Source organism: Colletotrichum scovillei (genome assembly GCF_011075155.1).
Source record: "Colletotrichum scovillei strain TJNH1 chromosome Unknown Contig00005, whole genome shotgun sequence".
Taxonomy (NCBI): domain Eukaryota; kingdom Fungi; phylum Ascomycota; class Sordariomycetes; order Glomerellales; family Glomerellaceae; genus Colletotrichum; species Colletotrichum scovillei.
The window spans coordinates 2306816-2327833 of NW_023336263.1; the positions used below are offsets into that span (position 1 = coordinate 2306816).

The window sequence follows — 21018 nt, forward strand, 5'->3', positions numbered from 1 at the left end:
TACCGACCCCTGAATGTGCACTTTCTTTGCACATCTACTTTACTAGCTAGAATATGTTCGTGTATCTGCTTGCTCTGTAGGGGCAACATTGCCAGCGGTCATTCCGCCAAACGATATGTATAGGACATCATGAGTACTATGTGACATATGTAGCAACATTTCGACTGCTCTACTGATAACTTCTCTCAAGAAGATGCGGCTTTCTCTCTCTCAGATCCAGCATCATCTGTCCAAAGAGACCATTCGCCCATGCGAACCTACAGATACCTCGTTAGCAAAATCCCAATCCAATATCAGGGTTGGGTGAGGAGGCGTAAGCGCAGCATTTTTGCCACGACTTTTTTGCAGCAAAAAGAAAAGAAGAAAAACCCCCAACAAATGACGTACCATGATCTAGTCCACTTAGAAGCGTCGTGACTATTCACAGACTCGTGGATGAGGCCTAGACGATCGGTGGAGGCGACGAGCTGGCGCAGACCGCCGGCGATCTCGTCGTCGTCGTCCGAGGTCATGAGCTGGGCGATGAGGGCCATGGGCCAGGCGTTTCCCGGGCCGATGTGGGGGCCGCCGGTGGCGTTGAGGACGGGGCCGCGCATCTGGTAGGGATTCGAGGTGGAGAGGACGAAGCGGCGGGTGTTTTGGTAGATTGAGTCCGAGGCGGAGAGGTAGCCGTAGTGAGGGGCCGAGAGGAGGGAGGGGATGTTGGCGTCGTCCTGAGATTGTGTTAGATGACGAAGGGGAAAGATAGATGGAAAGTTGTGCAAGTGTGGTTGGGAAGAAAGAAGAGGGACGAACCATGATGTTGTGGCTACCGAAGCCGTCTACTTCGTACGAGTAAATCTCGCCAAATTTCGGGTGCGTCGTCTTCCCGTGCGCCTCGATGCCCTCGCGGACGACTTTAGCCGACTCCCTCATGCGCTCGGCGAGGCTGGCGTCGATGCCGTCCATGATCTCGGCGCACGAGTTGAGGTACCGCGCGAACATCATGTTGGCCGGGACGAAGAGCTGGTAGATGCAGCTGTCGTCGCTGGGGCGGAAGAAGCTGCGGACCATTCCCGTGCCGGCCTGGGTCGGGGCGCCGTTGCCGCTGTTGGAGAGGGTCTCGGAGGCGGAGACGGCGCGGCGCTCAAAGAGTGCCGGGGAGGGGTTGAGGGTGCCGTCTGCGGCGTAGGTTCCCGTGCGGAGGGCGTCTGTGGTGTTGAGGAGGACGGCGACGGCTTTGGACCAGTTGAAGCGGGCGAAGAAGTCCTTGTCTGCCGTGGCGGCGTGGTAGTCGTGGGAGAGCTGGAGGAAGGCGGCGAGGGAGTCTAGCTCGTATCTTGATATGCCGTGTTAGTTGGAGGGGGCTTCGAGGGTCTGAGGGACGGGACGGGACTGAGGGGGTTAATCTACGTACTTGCACTCGAAGAAGGAGTAGGTCGGGTACTGGGGGTAGATGTGATCTGACGCGCCGCCGGCCTCGTTGTCTGTGGGGGCTATTTCGGATTCCGCTGGTGGTTGGAAAGCATTGCAGTGAGGCGCGAAGCGGACGTAGCGAGCTTGGAGGTTAATTGCGCCGCGGTATAGAGCAGCGAGGGAACCGGCCGAGGAGTTGCGTGTAAGTAGAGAGCGGTAGCTCTGCAACTGGTTACTGCTGTCCCGGAGCCACTCGGCGTTGATGTCGCCGGTGATGATGAAGCTGAGCTCCTCGTCTGCATTGTCTTCGGCAGCACCGGTCCAAGCGACGGTAGTGTCAAGAGTATTCGGGAACGTGTTCTCAAAAAGACGATAGAGGTCCGGATCTTTGACGAGAGCCTTCATCTCGGTGATGGTCTTCTCGACCTCGGGATAACTGGCCGTGCGGCATTCTGGCGGCGGACGCTGGTAGGCTAGCTTATGGACGCCTTCTGAGAAGGGTTCGTGAAGCGTTGCCGCGTAGTCGGTGAAGTGAGGACAGTTGGGTCTGAGATTAGCTGCCGCCAGGCCGGCGAAGGCGAGGCCGTATAAGAGGGCCATGATGACTATGGAAAGGTGTTTTTCCAACGATGTTGCGGTCACGACCGCCGGACGTCGCGATGCCTGGCCCTCGACGGGCAGGGCATCATTATAAGAAGAGCCGAAGAGGGGTTGGTCAAGTGCCTGTCCAGGTCCTCATGTTCCTCTGATCCAAGGATGAACTACAGTTCGCGTGACCTTGGATGATGAGCGGGGGAGGTGATCAAGATGCGGGGGAGGAAACGTTGTATATGGAGACTAATAAGAGAACGTTGTCGTATTGCAGGAGGAAATGATGTCGTTTTGCTGATTAGTGTGCCCACCGCAAGTCTGCCAGTACGTCAAAGTGGGGGACGTGAACGGGAAAAAGACCAGGACGAAGAAGATATTCCGGGTGAGGTGGGGAGGTTGAAGAAAACCAACGCGCAAGTCTGTGGAAGAGAGTCCACGGGCTCCCACGACGTTTTAGCATCGGGCAGCCCAGACTGTCGACGAAGCTCAGGCCACGAGTTGCGTTTTGAATGCGCCAGCGAGCTTCAACAAGGCAGTGGGAATAGATGGGCATGGTCGGTATGAGCTGGCTCTCAAACCCTGATGGGACCCTGACGCTTCTTGACAGACAAGGGTCGTCCCCGACTCAAGCTTCCAGAATAGCCGGTGGGAGAGGTCAAGAATGAATCGAGGCAGTTGGAGCCAGGATGGCAGGATGGAGGAACAGGGTTCTCCGCCTTAATGCAGCTGTTGGATCCCCAGCTAAGAGACGGTAACGTTAGCCCAACGGCAGCCACTCGGCGCCGTGCATTGTGGTGGTGGTGGTGAGCAGGCAGGTATCCTCCGATGAAGGAAGACGATGCAGTATGCATTGTATGAGATGGATGGGTGGGGGAGAGAGGTCCACCGCGCTGTCGGACCGGATTGCTCGAACAAAAGTTGCTGCGAAGACATGTTCCAGAAGCTTTCTGTTGATGAATCTTGGGTTGCAGCGTTGAGCTACAATCACAATGTGCTCCACGATGTGATCTTGGAACTGAGCGCGGAGAAGAGTCCGCTTGGACTTTCCACTAGAAACCAGAGCCAAGTCGGGATGATCTATGCTCGGCTTCTGAGGTAGTCGCAGGATATGTGACGAGGCCAGCAAACGAGAAACTTTGCGCTATAATGGACCTGACCGTTACAGAAAATCGGACTACGTCCTGGACCACGGAGCGTCAGTGTGAGAATGAAGGCATGGCGATGAAGAGAGCAGGGAAAGGAAAAGATGATGAAAAGAAACGGTGTGTTGTGGAAGGGGCCAACTCGGAGCACGTGGCTCTTTGTCTTGGAGACGGAGTCACAGAGTGTTCTACCTACCACAGTACACTAGGGGAAGTATTTCTGGCGGCGTTTCTGTGAGAAATGGCTGGTGGACGGCTGACTCGGCGACTCGGCACAAACTGCACTAACATTTAACCTTATTTGTGACGACCGGGTTGGTAATTCAAGCAGCTCAAGGCAAGGTTACTGCAATGCGGCCTCCATCACTGATCAGCCTCTGCAGCTGTGCTACCGGTACCTCAGCCCATCAGCCCGTCAGACCTGCTTGGTTTGGCGTCGCTTCATCCTGCAGACACGACATGGTACGCTATTCGGGCCAGATCTCGACACCTACCTTACAGGACCTATTTCCCCTCAGCCCTAGCCACACTTGGACTTTGGAGCAGACATTCCGCTACCTAAATGGGTGGTGCTAAGCTTGTATCCCCAGGCAATAGGTATCGCTATCTCGGAAAAGGGCCGGCCAGCTGCAGATGATCCATCATGTCAATTGGTGGCCCAGCTACTCTACTGCGTATTGGCGTCGACAAGGTTACCGTTTTGGGCTGGTGGCTCCAGAGCGAGACACTTCAGGAGGCGGAAAGACATGGAGTAATACGGTATTCGTAGGGGAAGAAAAAAATAGAACCCTTGTTTGTCCCCATCCATCCATCCCATCGGGTGAATTGCCATGGACAAAACTAAGTAGCGGAGGGCTTCTTAAACAAGGACTGCCTGCCCACATGTCTCTCAACATGTGTCCTGTTACCCCTTCCGCGGCATGTGCCTTGAAGCTTCGAACTTAACCATTCGAAATCTCATCATTATCGTTCGTGCTTGCTGCATGAATCCGCTTTGAACCAAAGGGACGGAGCGAAGCACGAGCTGCCGAGACTTGCCTGACTTCAGACATCAGCTGAAGTTGATGTTATTGTCCATTTCGTCGGTCGTCACTTTCCGAACCAAGTTGCATCGCACACCAAGGAATGCCATCCATCCCTACCAAGCTCCAACCAGCTACTCGTACCTACGTCAGGCCAGAGACACTCGACTGTCCCCTTGGTCTACCTTTAGGAACCGTCTCCACTTAGTCTGCAGCTCTGACTTCTTCATCGTCAACTTTCAACTTCCACCACTTTTATCAACAATTACAATTCTTTCGGTGTGGTATGATCCGGGCAGTCCTCACCGACATGCACTAATTCATCGCCAGACTATTTGTTGAGATCACATCCCCATGACCGCGTAAGCAGATCAATCACTTCGGCGAGCTAGTCTTCGTCCGGCCCTGGAGGCATTCTGATGGGCAGAAGTTCTGTTCAACTATTTCAACTCTCGATTCAAGGGCATCTGGCGGCTGCTGGTCATTAATCAAACGGCGACCTTTGACACCAGTCCAAGATGGCCCTCCTCGTCCCAGCCATCGGTCTGTCCCGACCTGTTCGACTGGCGGTATTCGCTGCTGTTGTCATCTGTCTGGTCCTATGGTGGCCTCTCTCGGGAACACGAGGCTTCATCAACCTAATCAGCGCCAAGTCCGATTTCAGAGCACAGCGAGCCGTACTGAGATACGTCGATCCATTAATCGGAACCACCAACGGAGGTCAGTCGGGCTGCCTAGTATACTCTGATATACATCTGACCAAACCGTAGGCCATGTGTTTCCTGGTGCATCATTACCGTATGGTGAGTGATACGGCATCTTTGATCACGGCGCACAACTTTCTCTGACATTTCCACTAGGAATGGCCAAAGCCTGTGCAGACACGGACTCCAGAGCCGAGAATGCGGCTGGCTGGGTATCTGACAACTCCAAAATTACCGGCTTCTCTCATTTACATGACTCTGGTAAGTCATCACAACTTCTCTTCATCTGATCACAATACTGATGAATCTGAACAGGAACCGGAGGTGTAAGAATCACCCATCCTATCGGCCCAACTCTATGCTGTGTCACTCACATTCGAACAGTCACCTTCTCTAGGCAATTTCCCTCTGTTCCCTCATCCAGGATGCCCCAATGATGATTACATGGCCTGCAACTTCACAACAGAATCACGAAGCCTCTGGCGCGTAAATAACTCTGTCGTAGCCCGTCCAGGCTACTTTGCTGTCAATATTTCCAATACTGTTGGCGCCGAGATGACAGCCGGGGAGCGGACAACTCTCTTCCGCTTCAACTTCTCACCAAACGATACCTTATCTTACGAAAACGCAGCGGACCTTAACACGGTTGAAGTCGTGAGTAGCCCATTAATTCTCATTGACCTCACGGACATTGCCCAGAGCAGATCGAGCGGGGGCATTCAAGTGTACGAGTCTGGCCGCGTCGTTGGCGACGGCACCTTCAGACCCTCTTTCGGTCAGGGCAGCTACAGAGCATTTTTCTGCGCCGACTTCCAGGGCGCCCCTATTCGGAATTCCGGCGTCTTCGAGGGGGACAACCCGCGCGTGACAGACAAATATCTAGCCGAGTTCACGCGCGGTATTCACAACCCTACCGGCGCCGCTGGCGCATGGCTGCAATTTGAGCGTCCCACAAACAACCAGATCCTTGCCAGAGTCGGCCTGTCTTTTATCTCTGTCAACAAAGCTTGTGAGAATGCTGAGAGAGATATCCCTAAATTCGACTTTGACGGCACTGTGCGTGCTGCGGAATTGACTTGGGCCGACAAGCTCTCAACAGTGGATGTCAGCACAGAAGGCGTCAGTGAAGACATGAAGACCGTATTCTGGTCTGGTCTATACCGGAGCTTGCTGTCACCGCAGAACTACACTGGCGAAAACCCGTTATGGGAGTCGTCCGAACCGTACTTTGACTCGTTCTACTGCATCTGGGACTCATTCCGAGCACAGCATCCACTTCTGACGATCATAGATCCTGAAGCTCAAACGCAGATGGTACGAACACTGCTAGATATCTTCAGATTTGTTGGAAAGCTTCCAGACTGCAGAATGTCTTTCTGCAAGGGGTTTAGCCAAGGAGGATCGAACGCGGATATCGTGATCGCAGATGCATACTTAAAGAACATAACCAACGGGGTTGACTGGAAGACCGCATATGAGGCTGTGGTCTCTGATGCCGAAGGTATGTGATTGGGATTCCTACAACGAAACAGTCTTTAACATGAATTCTGCAGTGGCCCCGCAGCACTATGGCGTCGAAGGCCGTGGGAATCTGCAAAGCTGGTTTGGTCTGGGATACATCGCACAGGATCATATGGACAAAATATCGACCGGACCACACAGCAGGTCTATTTCTCGGACCGTTGAGTACGCCTACGACGATTTTTGCATCGCCGAGATGGCCCAGGGACTCGGCCACAAAGAAGATTTTGAGAAATACATGCAGCGCAGCGCAAATTGGCAGAACCTCTGGAATCCGGCCCAAGAGGATATCATCCAAGACAAGGACAAGAAAGAGATCGAGAGGACGAAGTACACGGGATTCCTGATGCCGAAGTTGATGAATGGCTCGTTTACGTACCAGAACACGCGTGTCTGTTCGCCTAATACCGAACAGCATCTCTGCTACTTCGACACTGCCCAGGCGACATACGAGGGCTCACCCTGGCTGTACTCGTTCTTCGCACCGCAGGATATGGCAACTTTGATCAAGCTGATGGGAGGTCGGGATGCGTTTGTCGACAGGCTCGAATACTACCACAGCGGCGATATTGTCTACATGGGCAACGAACAGGCGTTCCTTACGGTGTTCCAATTCCATTATGCGGGTAGACCCGGCCTCAGCTCGCGCACCACACGGAGCTACATTCCTTCGCAGTTCAATGCCACGATCAACGGCATCCCTGGCAATGATGACTGTGCAATGGGCGCTTTCAGTGCGCTTGCCATGATGGGGTTCTTCCCCGTCGCGGGGCAGGACGTGTACCTCGTCATCCCGCCATTCTTCCCCGAGGTGCGGCTTAAGAGCCGGGGTCCTAAGCCCGCTGTTATCCGAAAAATCGCAAAGGATGACAAAGAACTTGCCGAGGGTATCTACATTCAGAGCGCCACTCTAAACGGAAAACCATACACGAAGAATTGGATAAACCACGAGTTCTTCTACCAAGGCGGTGTGTTGGAGCTGACCGTCGGCACGAAGGAGAGTGATTGGGGCACCAGAGAGGAAGATGTGCCTCCCAGCTATGCAGCGACACCAAAGACAATAGCGCCAACTCGAACCAAAGGTTGAAAGGTAGCGAGCGCTTGATGGTGTATAAACAAAACAACAGCGTCAATAGAGTCATGTGAGCATGGCCTGACTGTGCCCATTAATTATATAAAATTGTATAGAGTAAATGCACCCACAAATGTCTTGTCCTCAACTTTTCAATTACTAGTGTTGAACAGTCTGTGTTCGGCCAAAATGAAGGCTACGCCGACGGCAACAGCTGCCCCTGCAGCCGAAACGACATCGGAGGGACCCAGCTCACATTTGAAATTTGCAGACGGTGATTGGACGGTTGCAGCTCGGCGCCCCAGACGTTAAACTCTTTGCAGCGTCCGACGGTTACTTGACCTGCTTGAAGTCACTCGGCTTCTCCCGGCCATTGATACGCAGGTACCTTTCAGCTGTAAAAACAGCATCCAAGGATACCGAGGGTCTACCTGATGGTTGAGCTACAGATGGCTGCGTTATGCAGGTACTGACCGAGTCCAAACACCACCGACCGGTTTCTCTCGGCTATCACTACCCACAGGAAACCACAGGGCCCGAGCTGGTGGGCGGCAAGTTACAAGCATTTTGACCACCCCTCGCATTACGTATTAGAGACGGGGGGAAGGAAACGAAGCTCGTCAAGATCCCCCAGTGTGCCGTCTACTGTAATTGAAAAAGATCTGCCGCCGTTTTTTCCCCTTGTTTCTCCAGGTTCCGCTGCTAGACTTTAAACCGCACCACTGCCCGATTGACGAACCACAAGGTGACTTGATCGAGTGAGAGAAACACCAATTGCGCCCGCGTCACTAGCTTTCCCTCGGCTTCCCTCTCTCTCTCTCTCTCTCTCTCTCAAAGCGCACGAGGGAAACGAACGGAGCGAAACCACACCCACGCCGACTTGGACGTTCCTTGCGGTAGTCCGGTTCACTAGAAAGGGACAATCCCGATTAACGACACGATCAACTACATCATACACATACGCTCGCGCACATATTTCCGTAGCCAAAATGAATACCTCGGCGTCACCTCTCGCGAGGAGTCTTCAGCGCAGCACGCGCAACCTCTCAAGGTGTCGATTCCAGGCTACACGTCCCGCTCAAGCAGGACTCGCCACCACGGCTACCACCAGCTCAACAACCCAGTCAAGAAGCACGACTGGCAGGATACCTTCTACACGGGGCTCTGCGGGCGTCACGATCTTCAGGCCCATTGGCGCACGCACTTTCACGACGAGTAGGACACGACGAAGCAACGAGGACGACGAATTCGATCCGGCAACGATCGAGCGTGAAGCAGATGAGGTCGATGTTGTCATTGTAGGCGGCGGTACGGGACCATTTCACCCCCCAGCGCCCTTGTGCTATATACTTTGTGTCTAGATTCCAATTGAGCTGACAATGCCTTCAACGCTCCAGGCCCCGCCGGGCTCAGCGCCGCGATCCGACTCAAGCAGCTCGCCAACGAAGCCGGCAACGAAAACTTCCGCGTTCTCCTCCTCGAAAAGGCCGGCGAGATGGGTGCCCACATCCTCTCGGGCGCCGTCATCCAGCCCACGGCCATTGACGAGCTCATCCCGGACTGGCTGTCCGAGGACAACCCGGACCGCTTCGAGTACGCCACGCCCGCTGGCGGTGACCGCATGCGCTTCCTCACGAAGTCGGCCGCGATCCCCCTCCCGACCCCACCGCAGATGCACAACGACGGGAACTATATTGTCTCGCTCAACCAGTTTACAAAGTGGCTGGGCGACCGCGCCGAGGAGCTCGGCGTCGAGGTGTACCCTGGTTTCGCCGCCTCCGAGGTGCTCTACAACGAGGTCGACGGCAGCGTAAAGGGCGTCGCGACAAACGATCTCGGCATCGGCCGCGACGGGAAGCCAAAGGACGCGTTTGAGCGCGGCATGGAGTTCCACGCGCGCTGCACTCTCTTCGCCGAGGGGTGCCACGGCAGCCTGAGCAAGCAGGTCATTAAGAAGTTTGACCTGCGCCGCGACAGCCAGCACCAGACGTACGCGCTGGGAATCAAGGAGGTGTGGGAGGTGCAGCCGGAGAAGTTCCAAAAGGGGTCCATCACGCACTCCATGGGCTACCCGCTGTCCAAGGACCTGTACGGCGGCGGCTGGATGTACCACTTTGGTGACAACCTGGTGAGCATCGGCCTCGTCGTCGCGCTCGACTACGAGAACCCCTGGGTCTCGCCCTACGGCGAGTTCCAGAAGATGAAGCACCACCCCATGTACAAGGAGGTCCTCGAGGGCGGCAAGTGCCTCACGTACGGCGCGCGCGCGCTGATTGAGGGCGGGTTCCAGTCGATCCCCAAGTGCGCGTTCCCCGGTGGCGCGCTGATTGGCGACTCGGCTGGATTCGTGAACCTGCCCAAGATCAAGGGCACGCACAACGCCATGAAGTCGGGCATGCTCGCCGCCGAGGCCGCCTTCAGCGCACTCTCCTCGTCGTCCGGCAGCAGCGCGGTAGCGGAGGAGGGAGAGGGAGAGGATGCCGAGGAGAGGCCGCGCGACACCGTCTTCCTGTACGACTACGAAGACAAGCTCCGCGAATCCTCCATCTGGAAAGAACTCAAAGAAGTCCGCAACTTCCGCCCCTCGTTCCACACCCCGCTCGGTCTGTACGGCGGCATCGCCTACTCGGGTCTCGAGGCGTACGTCCTGAAAGGCCGCGTCCCCTGGACGCTGAAGCACAAGACGCCGGACCACGCGGCGACGGGCAGCGCGGACAAGTTCCCCAAGATCGAGTACGCCAAGCCGGACGGCAAGATCTCGTTTGACATCCTCACGAGCGTCAGCCGCACGGGCACGAACCACGAGGAGGACCAGCCGGTGCACCTGCAGGTCAAGGACTGGGAGAAGCACACGCGGGAGACGTGGCCCAAGTTCAAGGGCGTCGAGAACCGGTTCTGTCCGGCGGGCGTGTATGAGTATGTTGAGGACGAGACCAAGGAGCTTGGGGTCCGGTTCCAGATCAACGCGCAAAAGTACGTTTTCTTCCCCCTTTATTGCCCTGCTACCACGAAAGGATGTTTTACTGACTATTCTGTCTTCAGCTGCATCCACTGCAAGACGTGCGACATCAAGGCGCCGAACCAGGATATCAACTGGCAGGTCCCGCAGGGCGGCGAGGGTCCCAAGTACTACATGTCATGAGACGCCTTTTTATATGTCCATCAGCATCATGGCTGGGGAGTATTTACTACCGGATAGAAAAAGCATTTTCTTTCTCTCATCCGATCTAGACAAAAGCCGTCACATCTTTTCCCCCATCTGATCAAGCCCAGAAGTATAGGAGGGTACATCCATATGATAGTACTCAGGATGGAGTAGGTAGGAGGAATGCAAGGGGTGGCTGAGAGTATGGGCTTTGAACATATAGAGGCCTTTCTCCAAATACAATACCGGTGTCAATGGGAGTTTGTGTTACCGCACTTGGGGAGGAGGTTGCATCCATAGTCGGAATATCCGGTCAAGAATGAGTAAAAGGCAGAATATCATGACAAAGAAATTATCGAAGTTTACCATGTGATTGCGCAAAGACCGTTTAACAATCCAAACCACCACCACCGGCAGTGGCAGTGGCAGTGGCAGTGGCAGCAGCAATGACGGACTACATACGCAACACGGATATCCTCATCGGTTCGCATCGGCAAAGAAGGATACAGCGATACCCCTTACTCGCCAAGTCCAGTTTGTACATATGAATGACGACACGCGCGATTGTGTCCCGTCTAGGCTGGGCTGGCAAGCTGGCCCCGACTCGGAGCGTGTATGTGTGCCAGAGTGTGGCATATCAGACGAATGCCCAACACGTCCCTTGCCTGCATTGACGTCGAAGTTCTGGAAAGACAAGGGCCGCGAAAAAAAAGGGCAAGGGGTCCCTACAGTCGCGACGTCGTTTGCGTTCAAACTCGTGATTGACGATGGAGGGTATGGAAGGATAAAGATAACATGTACTTCCCTCACGTGAGAAGCGGAAAGGTGGAGGGAGGGAGGGAGGGAGGGGCCTTTGCTGAATCAAGTCGACACATACATCGCGAGAAAGAGATAGAGAGTCCCTGCAGGAAAAATAACATTTTCTTCCAGGTCGTGCTCAAGTTGCGACTGTGCGGAGTGGCACCCGATCGGAGGTAGACCCCGACTCGGGCGGAATGCGGGAATGGGGAGGGGGTGGGAAGGGAACGACATCGGAGACAACCCAAGGGTGCGATGCGAACTTGCGAGACACTTGTGGTTCATGAACTCCATGCGTTTGGCGAGGCTGGAACGCGTGAAGAGGGGAAGGAGGTCCACGATTTTTTTTTCTACGGGACACATTGCAAATATGTAAAGAATGCGGGCTCAGTGCCCGTCTCAGTGGCTGGAGTGCAGCCTTTCAAGTTGGACAAGCGTTCTTTTGAATCTTTATTTTGAATCTCGGTCTGATGGCGTGCTTTGCGTGCCAGTTGATTGAGTCGTGTAGCTAGCTCTTTGGGTTTTGTTTGGTTTCCCACGTTTAGTTGGGAACTCTAGGTCAGTTGCTGGGCTCTGCACGCTGCCCAAAGCGAGGAGAATTGGCAGTGCGATGGGCAGCCAAACCTTGGGCGTCGCGATGGAGGCAGAAATAGGATAGATACGGTAACAGTCTCAGGGAGTGGTGGTGGTGCCAAGTTCGAGGGTGAGGGTGAGCCACCTCCATGTTCCAACGAGGCTGTCGGACTTACAAAGTACGAGTTTGATGTTTGAAGTTACATGAGTCGCAGCGCAGATGGAGCTTTGGCAGGGCCCGCAAGGCCGAGATGCGGCCTTAAAACCGTATACATAGAAAAGCAAGCACCTGGCAAGCAGCGCCAGCAAGCAGCAGCTGTAAGCACGAGGTTGGGGGTGTGAAAGAAAAAAGAAAAAAAAAGGAAAAACCTTGGCCTGAGGTTTGGGGCAATGGGGCTCACACATGCATGAGTCGCGAGGGCAAAGCCGAAGACCTGGACAAAGTACCTCGACTTGGGGATGGGTCCAGAGGTACTTGTGCGTGCACGGACCATTGCCCCCAGTCTCGCGATAGACCTGGTACCCGATACCTCGTTGTAAGATTGCAATAAAATTTGCATCTGTGATATTGCTGCAAGCGCCCTTTCTCTGCATCCATGCCGAAGCAACGCCCAGCCATGCTTGGGCTAGAGCGACGTCAAGCGGACACAAAAGGTCGAGTTGAAGAGGTGCTGACTGCTGATGATGAGCGAACTTACACGATGTTCAGGTCTCTTTGGGGAAACGCAGGCCGCAAAAGGAACTTCTTTGGTGGATGTTGACAGAGTTTTTCGTCGGGCGAAAGTTCGGGTTCCAGAGATATACTGCGTAGAGTCCCCAGCGATGGGCCGCGGCGTGGCAAGGCTCGCGTACCCAGTACCTTGACGCGCCAGTCTTGTTGCGGGGGCCTGGTGGGAGGAGTACGCAGTAGGAGGCGAGCGACAAACACGCCCAATTGATCAGACTGGCAGACCCAGCCCTTTTTCTCAATGCTCTTCCCCCTTCTCCCGTCTCCCTCCTTACCAATGGCTGGCCATTGGCCGATTGGAGCCGGTCTGAAGTCAATGACTCACACGTCGCAAGCCGTCTGTTTGCTGCCGCGGCCCATAAATTCCTACCAACAGACCGCGAATGCCCGAAAGCAGTGCAGGCGCCATGAAAAATAGCTGCCGTTTTCGCGTTCCTGCCTGGTGGTCATGACGGTCCCTTTTGTTCCTTGTTGTTCGGTCCCCGCGTTTGTGTCGTGTCCTCGCGTCCGGGCGACATGCCGACAACGTGGTCTGGTGACCCTTCTGACAGGTTTGACGGAGAGGCCGTTCGCTCCTGTTGCTGTTCTTGCCGCTGCCGCCGCTTTGCACTGACAGAGCTCGTGTCGGAGGTGATCGTCAGTGAGGCCATCAAAGTAGGGGGCAGGCTCAGCGTTTCAGAGCGCTAGCGTGTGGTAGGAGACTGAGAGAAGAGGGTTGGAAGAGGGAAAGAAAGCCCTTGGGTTCCTGGGACGAGAGGATTGGAAAAAATCATAAAAAGGGGGGAGGGGAGGGGGGGCAGGTCAGAAAGGGGTGAGGATGGAAGGGGGGCCCAGTCGGTGTCAATCCAGACCAGCACCCCCCAGTGGTTGGACTCTGGACTCCTGGAGTCGTGGTGGGTGTGCTGCAGCTGCCAAAGAAACTGAGTGACGCGGCGCTGAGGAGCCTGTTGGAGCCTGCCTGGCTCATGTTGCTTGGGCTTGCCTGGGACAGACCGGTATCCGTACGGAGTATTCTGACTATGGCTAGTCGCGAGACAGAAAGACAGACAGACAGCCAGACGGGCCTGGCACTGGCAGACTGGGAAGAAGGAAGAAGAAGCGAGCGGAATGGCGGAATGGGTCGGCAGGTCGTGGGTTATGGGTAGCGTTTGTGGTAGCGGCACCCGTACGAGGTAGCGCCGCCAGCGGGATTTTGCATTTGGTTGGCGTCCAGATAGTCTTGACACGGCCCACGGCCTATTACCCGGCTGGATTTTTGGAGGGTTTTGGGCTGAGCTGTCGCGGGATGCAGTGCGGTATCTGTAGTCCATACTCCGTACTGCGCGGTATGAAAAAACGAATACGCGCCATTCGTTCCGATTCCTCTGTTTGAGCGCGTGGCTGGAGCGAATGAGATCGTCGTCATGCTCCTGTCAGATGTGGTTGGTTTCGCCGTCATGTCAGTCTTGTTACTGTTGCTGCTGAATGCTGACCCGTCGCGTCGTGACGCCGTGGCGAGTAGTGTTGAAAAGAGTGTCGCATTCTGACAAGTGTGTGAAAGCCGTGTCCGTAGTAGGTAAGCGGTAGGTCAAGGTCGCAGTTTGTCCACAGGTCCGAAATGAAAGCGAGGAAGAAAACAGTGCTTGCGATCGGAGTGGATGATCACGCCGGGTTGCGTTGACGGAAAAACGAGGGAGGACCGACTGGAAAAAGTGTGGCCATCAAGGATGGGCCAGGAAGGCAAGCGAGTCGAGTCACAGCTGGCAGGGGGGCAACGATAAAAAGAAAGGAAAAAAAAAAAAAGATCAAATACGGATTGAAGGCAGGAAAGCAGGCTCCGGGGCAACAGAGCACAAGACAAAAAAAAAAAGAGGATGGCAGCTGATGATGACATAGGTAGGATCCATCAGGGAGGGCATCTCAGCCTCTGTGGTGAAGGGACGTCCAAGAGCTGGCCAGTGGCAGGTTTGGCAGCTGTGAGAAGGGCGCGCCAGAGGGAAGTGAGAGGCAAAGCAACGCAAGGAGAGGCAAAGATTCAACCAAGAAAAGACAGGCAGGCGTGGAACTGAAAGGGTAAGCACTGGCCAGAATGCATTGTCGCAAAATAAGAAGAGAGCGACTTGGTTGAAAATCAATGGATTTCACAATGCAAAGTACAGAGACCTTGGACGCGGTGCTGCGATACTTCAGGGGCTGGGGTGGTCACGGCAGGGGTACATGGGGACAGGAAGGAGATAAAATGAAGATTTTCCAAGGTGCTGATTGGGTGCATGCCCTTAGCGTGGCCGCTAAGCACAAGCAATGTCAAGCAGGACCAACCGCCACGGCGCACTGGCTGCCTGGGGCCCCTGGGTTGTGTGGCAGGGGGGTGTCGTTGGGGCGACTGCTCAGGTAGGCCATGGCCAAAATTATAAAGAGGCAGGCCTCCCTCCAACCCGCTTGTTTCGAAATTCTTGCGCGGAAGCTCCGACCGACGGCCTTGCGTAGTCATCCATTCACGTTCGGCCTTTCTAATTTTCCTTCTCCACCCCCACTCAATCCATCCCCAATCCTCCAATCACGACTCAGAGATACGATTTCGCATCGTCCTTGTCGTCATCGTCATCGCAACATCTACCAGTCCGATACCCACGATAGACACATCTGCTGTCATCAAACCTACACCTCTACTTCCTTGCGATCCTTCTGGACAACAAAGCTCGCTGTCGCGACTCTTGTTTCCACATCTCGGAAGTCGACTTTTACTCTCTCTTCCTCTCCCTATCAACCAACCGACGAACCCGTCAACCCTCAGAACCCCCAGGCGGAATACCTTCTTGACTGAAAGTGTCCCCCCCGGATCTCGTACTCTGAGACGAGAAAAGAACTGGAATACGTTCCTTTCGAGACATATCTTCGTCAAACTTCCCGCGCGAACCCCTTCCGACGACATATCAGGTCGAGAACGAGTCCGCTGCACTCTGTAGACATCGCACGCACCGTCGCCGAATAGAGACACCGTGCTTTGAACCGTGACGAGGTATCCAGAGACGTCGAGTTGATTGCTGGTATCTGGGTCATTCGCGACATTATCGAAGCGACGCCTACGAAACCCACGACCTTCTCGTCGACCTACCTCACTTGATCCATTTGCATCCCGTTCCCGCCGCTGTCACAAGCTCGGCACTGATCGCAAAAAAAGTCGCATCGCAAGATACACGCGCACACCTACATACCTCCTGTCCAGCAGACACTGAAGGGGAGACATTTATTTGTTCATCTCCAACAATTGGTATGCCCTCCTTCCTTTTCTTTCCTCTCCTGGCGTGCTCTGCGTGCCTTCCTCCATCTGCCTACCCATCATCTCCGTCGTGCCTTCCCATCTACCACAAGCCGGTGGGGGCTAGCTGGCGCTTCTTATTGGCCCCCGACCTCTGAACATAAACCATACATCTTCACTTCACCAAGACTTCCCATCAACACAATATCGCTGCGCTTGACCCATTTTCACATCGTTACATCATCACTTCACAGTCCCCATTATCGGAGCAGCGCTCCATACTCTTTATCATTACTACAATAGCTCTGAGAAACGAGACTAATTCGCAAGGCTTCAGATCTGCTCTTACTCTCGGTTTCAGGTCATCATCCATCAACCGCAATCATGGAGGCGATTCAGACCCATCCCACGAGTGCGGCGCAGGCCAAGGCTTTCACCGCGCCTGGCTCCCTCTCCTTCCCCGGCGGCGCTCACGAGCTTCCTCCCCAGGCGAACGGCGATAAGGCGGCCGTCAATGGACAAATCCCTGTGCCCAACGGCCAGCAGCCTGCAAACGGTACCGGGGTGACACCCGCGACACCTGCTGCGACGCCTGCCGCGACACAAGGTGGCAGTGGCTTGACTCCTACGTTGCAGTATGTATATCATGAGTGATCTTTTTTCTGCTCAATGAGGCTTATCTCGCCTACTCAAGGAACATCGTTGCCACGGTAAACTTGGATTGCCGCTTGGACCTCAAGACGATCGCCCTGCACGCGAGAAACGCAGAGTACAACCCCAAGGTGAGACGATATCCCCTCCACTCGAGTTGCACTGTGGCTGACTGACTTCACAGCGTTTCGCTGCCGTCATCATGCGTATTCGTGAGCCCAAGACCACTGCCCTGATCTTCGCTTCCGGCAAGATGGTCGTCACCGGTGCCAAGTCCGAGGATGACTCGAAGCTTGCGTCTCGCAAGTACGCCCGTATCATCCAGAAGCTTGGCTTCAACGCCAAGTTCACGGACTTCAAGATCCAGAACATTGTCGGCTCTTGCGATATCAAGTTCCCCATTCGTTTGGAGGGTCTCGCTTCGCGCCATCACAACTTCAGTTCTTACGAGCCTGAGCTGTTCCCTGGTCTGATCTACCGCATGATTAAGCCCAAGATTGTGCTTCTTATCTTCGTCAGCGGCAAGATCGTCCTCACTGGTGCCAAGGTGCGAGAGGAGATTTACCAGGCCTTCGAGATGATCTATCCCGTGCTTCAGGGTAAGTACCTTTTTAAAACCTACAGCCTTCACCTACTAATTCTTCTTCAGATTTCCGCAAGGTCTAAACAGACACTTGATCACACGGATAGATCATTGACCCAGTCGATGTACTACCACCATACACAAAACCACCGACTTTGTACGACTAGACAACACTTTTTTCACGATACCACGAATTCTTTTTCGCACACACAACCAAAAAAATTCGAGCGTCCGTCACCCGGCAATATGGCCGTGACACAATCATCGACGCCCGTTCTGCTCACTTCATTTTTTTCCGCTGCATTGCATTGGCGTTGGTACAGGAGGTAACCCGGGCCGGAAGTTTTCGGTCAGGTGGTTGATTCAAATGAAAAGAATAAGATTTCTCATTCCGCGGCACTACATAGACTGCTCGTGGCACCGTCGACGGCAGATGCGCAGGTCGACCTTGCCGTTTTTTAATGGACTCGACTTAGATGCATTGGGGTCTCAGACCGGATGGGGGATGATTAACGGGGATGAGTTGGAGTTGAAGTTGCCTCCTGGACAGTAGGTCGGGAGGGACTGCTGGTGGAAGGGGGGAAACCGGTTTTGCAATGAACGTTGCCTAGTTTTAGGCGACATGACCGATCACTCAAGTCTTACTCTACGTTCAGTCTGCGAGTTTGATTCGAGTTGACAAGTCGGCATTATCTTTTAGTACAATGCCAACACCCGGTTTCTGTTACATCTTTATGCATGCCTCGTGATGGTGACTAGTAAATGATGTGTCCACTTGCCACTCTCAAACGTATTCATCTCACCTCGTAACAGACGCTTCACGACTACTTTCACGCATATTTTGTTCCCTGTGGCACTAGATATTCATTTATGACTATACATTTTTAACAGCTCTATCTGTACGGTTGCTACATGGTATCTACATTCGGCATGTACCTACATCAATGCAATTCCATTCGGGTGGATGGATGTGAATTCGGGGGTTTACAACTTGGCTTGCTCCTGCTTCAGCAAGAGACCAGGGATACCGCCTCGGCTCCCGTCCTCCGTCATGATGTGCTCGTACAGATCCGTCACGTCCGCCTTGCTCTTGACCTCCCTCCACCGCCACTTCTCGGTAAAGACCTCGTCGCCGCGGCCCTCGAGCACGTTTACGATTTCGCGCCCGAGCACGGGCAAGAACTTGAAGCCGTGGCCGCTGCCGCCGGTGGCGACGAAGAGGTTGCGAGCGGTGGGGTGGTGGCAGACGAGGAAGTCGCCCGTCTGGGTGTCGGTGTACCAGCACAGGCGGGTGTGGACAAAGGGGCGGTCGTGGATGGCGGGGATGGGGACGATGGTGCGGACTGCTTTGCGGAGGGCGGCGACGCCTTCGGCGGGGAATTTGAGGTTCGGGTCGGTGAGGTGGGTTGCCGGGAGGGAAACTGTCGACTTTGTCGAGGGCGGGGTCTGGGGCGAGGGGTGGGGGATGGCGGTCGGGTTGAGGTAGCCGAAGGCGTGGCGGGCGACTTTGAGTTGCAGGCCTGAGGGGGGGATCATGAAGAGGCCGGTGCTGAAGTTGAGGGTGACGGGCATCTTGCGGAGGACCTCGAGCTCGTCGGGGGTGATGTCGATGTAGCCTACGGCCTGGCCCGTGGCGATGGCCTGGCCGGAGAGGTCGACGAGGGCGCCGGTCCACGCGCCGGCTGCGACGACGACGAGGTCGGCGGAGAGGACGGAGCCGTCTTGGAGGGTTGCGCCTGTGACGGTCGACTTGTCGGGAGTGTAGTTTAGGCGGGTCGCGACGCCGGACACAAAAGTGACACGGTTAAGAGCCACGACTTTGCGCGCGAGGTAGGACATTGAGGCGCCGGCGTCGGCCCAGCCCGCGAGCGGGTTGATGTAGCCCCATGTGCCCGGGGCCTCGGGGGTGCCGAGGTAGTCCTTGATGGCTGTGGGAGTGGGCAGCTCCTTGATGATCTTGTCGCCGTCCTTGCCTGCCAGGGAGACGACGTTGTTGTAGCTTTCGCGGACGTATTCGAGAGACGTCTTCTTGGCCTTTTGCTTGGCGTCGGCGTTGGTCTTTGCTGCTGAAGCGGAGGAGGAGGAGGAAAAGTACGATGTCGAGGCCGTGGCGACGGGGTCGGCGACGAGGCAGAGGCCGGACTGGCTGTAGCGGCCCTCCGCGCCGAGGTCAGAGGGATGGGAGGTCTTGCGCCATTCTGTCTGGGCCTCAGCGGCGAGGGTCGCGTAGGCCGGGTCGGCGTAGTCTGCGCGGATGATGCGGGAGGAGTCGACGGAGGCGGCGTCCTCGCTTGGGCCGGGGATCGGAGAGCGGTCGAGGACTGTGATCTTTGTGGAGGCGTAGCGTGGGCGCTGGGCGAGCTCGTAGGCTGTGGTCAGGCCGAAGACGCCGGAGCCGATGATGAGGATGGAGGAGGGTGCTGGCTCTGTCGCCGCTGCCGCCGCCGGGTCGGAGGGCATCTTGTGGCTCTCGTCTGGTGTTGGTGTCTGTGGAGGGAGTTTCGTATGCTATCGGAGCGGGTACCCGGCGCGGGAGCGGGAGGCAGGGAGATCACACGGGGTAAGGTAGAGGTACTTTTGAGAACCTTTGAAGCCAAAAGGGCAGGAGAGAAAACATTACCTTAAGAAATGCGACGGACAGGATAGGACGAAGAAATAATAGTGCGGGTCGATCTCTGGGAGTGGGAATTGGCGGTGCGGAAAGCTCACCGCACGCGGCCACACGTACGAGGGAAGGGCGTTATCGGAGGTCAAATTTTTTTTCTTCCTTTCCTCTGCAGACTGCTGGGGGAGTCTGGGCTAGGTTATCGAATTGGGTGGGAGGTCGGTAGCGTCTCCCGACTCCCGGGAGTAAGGTAGGTCTCGCGTCGACTTGCTCGCTGGAAATGGCGTTGGCGGGGTCATTTTATCGGTGTATCGTAAGTTTTTCCTCCACCCCGGACGAGGGACAGACCTGGGAGTTTGTTGGAGTGCGGGCTTGCTTGGCGGGGGCACCGACCGGTGTCTTTTTTCTCCCATTTTCTGCCTTCCCCTGCGACCAGGAGTGGGATGGGGGGGAGTCTGGAGGGGTCGTCATGTAAGGTCAATGGCGTTGGTGGGGGGTTCCGCCAGTTGGGAATAGTCGGGATCGGTAAGGTTGGTTTGCAGGTCGGCCGACACTTGCATGAAGGGAAAGGTTTGGCGGTGGGTTAGGTGTTGCGGCAGTACGAGACGGACGTGGTCGCGTGGTTTTTCAACCTGTACAGGCTTGGCTTTTCCGATGTAGGCGGCGGATGAGTGGATATGTTGGTTTTCTTCTCACTCAAGAGGAAAATGGCAATTGACGATGGTGAGTATAGCAGAGCGTTGATGTTTCTGGACTCCCCTCGGCGATGAGCGATGGTTGACGGATGATAATCGACGTCATCCTGGCAGGCAATGTGATGGCGGAAAATGAAATCAGTGCGCTGGGCTTGTTGGGCTGAGCTCAAATAGCCGCCACTGTCCCCCAACTTGGATCAGTAGACTGACTGCCTTCTTCCCTGCATTCTACAGTCACGATTTCAGGCAGGCGCCCTCGCGGTCTTAGGCTCGCTCGTGCGGGAAATTTTCATCCAACAACATCAGGCCCAATGGTCTAGAGGTATGATTCGCCCTTCGGGTTTAAAAACCCTTCAGCATAGCTTGAATGGGCGAGGCCCCGCGTTCGAATCGCGGTTGGGCCCCTGATAATTTTTGCCACTTTGATATTTTTGTCATCTACACGATAATGATTGATCTATGACGGTTTAAGCGGGAAAATACTTCGATATTTTGCGAGGCTGAAGGAGAGGAAAGCAGAACAGCAGGCAAGTAGCAGAAATCAGGCACTCCAAGC

The 21018-nt window shown here is 55.1% G+C and overlaps 5 protein-coding genes across 5 annotated transcripts; 3 read left to right on the forward strand and 2 right to left on the reverse strand.

Moving 5' to 3' along the window:
- Positions 1-71: 71 nt before the first annotated feature.
- HER10_EVM0009606 (uncharacterized protein) lies at positions 72-2529 on the reverse strand. The gene is made up of 4 exons (XM_035479091.1): positions 1397-2529; positions 796-1318; positions 388-713; positions 72-257 (listed from the first exon to the last, which is right to left on the reverse strand). Exons 1-4 carry the CDS (start codon positions 1993-1995, stop codon positions 170-172), a joined length of 1536 nt encoding a protein of 511 aa, XP_035334273.1. The 5' UTR covers positions 1996-2529; the 3' UTR covers positions 72-169.
- A 2139-nt stretch (positions 2530-4668) lies between these two features.
- On the forward strand, positions 4669-7468 carry HER10_EVM0001781 (glycosyl hydrolase family 92; the record flags this gene model as incomplete). Its single annotated transcript, XM_035471516.1, has 6 exons — positions 4669-4870; positions 4921-4953; positions 5011-5115; positions 5170-5180; positions 5239-6355; positions 6408-7468. 6 exons carry the CDS (start codon positions 4669-4671, stop codon positions 7460-7462), a joined length of 2523 nt encoding a protein of 840 aa, XP_035333748.1. The 3' UTR covers positions 7463-7468.
- Positions 7469-8047: 579 nt separating this feature from the next.
- Positions 8048-10926, forward strand: HER10_EVM0010637 (electron transfer flavoprotein-ubiquinone oxidoreductase). The gene is made up of 3 exons (XM_035480090.1): positions 8048-8755; positions 8845-10420; positions 10490-10926. The coding sequence occupies exons 1-3, from the start codon at positions 8437-8439 to the stop codon at positions 10587-10589; spliced, it is 1995 nt and encodes a 664-aa protein (XP_035334345.1). The 5' UTR covers positions 8048-8436; the 3' UTR covers positions 10590-10926.
- Positions 10927-15126: 4200 nt separating this feature from the next.
- Positions 15127-17890, forward strand: HER10_EVM0012469 (transcription factor TFIID). The gene is made up of 4 exons (XM_035481863.1): positions 15127-16563; positions 16623-16710; positions 16764-17178; positions 17229-17890. Exons 1-4 carry the CDS (start codon positions 16313-16315, stop codon positions 17243-17245), a joined length of 771 nt encoding a protein of 256 aa, XP_035334485.1. The 5' UTR covers positions 15127-16312; the 3' UTR covers positions 17246-17890.
- A 122-nt stretch (positions 17891-18012) lies between these two features.
- HER10_EVM0000884 (FAD dependent oxidoreductase) lies at positions 18013-20566 on the reverse strand. The gene has a single exon (XM_035470651.1). The coding sequence runs from the start codon at positions 19620-19622 to the stop codon at positions 18147-18149; it is 1476 nt and encodes a 491-aa protein (XP_035333682.1). The 5' UTR covers positions 19623-20566; the 3' UTR covers positions 18013-18146.
- Positions 20567-21018: the final 452 nt, after the last annotated feature.

Excerpts from the sequence above, each read along its gene's own strand:
- HER10_EVM0010637 (XM_035480090.1), top strand. The coding sequence starts at position 8,437 with ATGAATACCTCGGCGTCACCTCTCGCGAGGAGTCTTCAGCGCAGCACG. Across the intron at positions 8,756-8,844 it reads TGTTGTCATTGTAGGCGGCG|GCCCCGCCGGGCTCAGCGCC; the intron begins GTACGGGACCAT and ends TCAACGCTCCAG. Across the intron at positions 10,421-10,489 it reads TTCCAGATCAACGCGCAAAA|CTGCATCCACTGCAAGACGT; the intron begins GTACGTTTTCTT and ends TTCTGTCTTCAG.
- HER10_EVM0012469 (XM_035481863.1), top strand. The coding sequence starts at position 16,313 with ATGGAGGCGATTCAGACCCATCCCACGAGTGCGGCGCAGGCCAAGGCT. Across the intron at positions 16,564-16,622 it reads GGCTTGACTCCTACGTTGCA|GAACATCGTTGCCACGGTAA; the intron begins GTATGTATATCA and ends CGCCTACTCAAG. Across the intron at positions 16,711-16,763 it reads ACGCAGAGTACAACCCCAAG|CGTTTCGCTGCCGTCATCAT; the intron begins GTGAGACGATAT and ends CTGACTTCACAG.
- HER10_EVM0000884 (XM_035470651.1), bottom strand. The coding sequence starts at position 19,622 with ATGCCCTCCGACCCGGCGGCGGCAGCGGCGACAGAGCCAGCACCCTCC.
- HER10_EVM0009606 (XM_035479091.1), bottom strand. The coding sequence starts at position 1,995 with ATGGCCCTCTTATACGGCCTCGCCTTCGCCGGCCTGGCGGCAGCTAAT. Across the intron at positions 714-795 it reads TCGGTAGCCACAACATCATG|GACGACGCCAACATCCCCTC; the intron begins GTTCGTCCCTCT and ends ACACAATCTCAG. Across the intron at positions 258-387 it reads TCTAAGTGGACTAGATCATG|GTTCGCATGGGCGAATGGTC; the intron begins GTACGTCATTTG and ends AGGTATCTGTAG.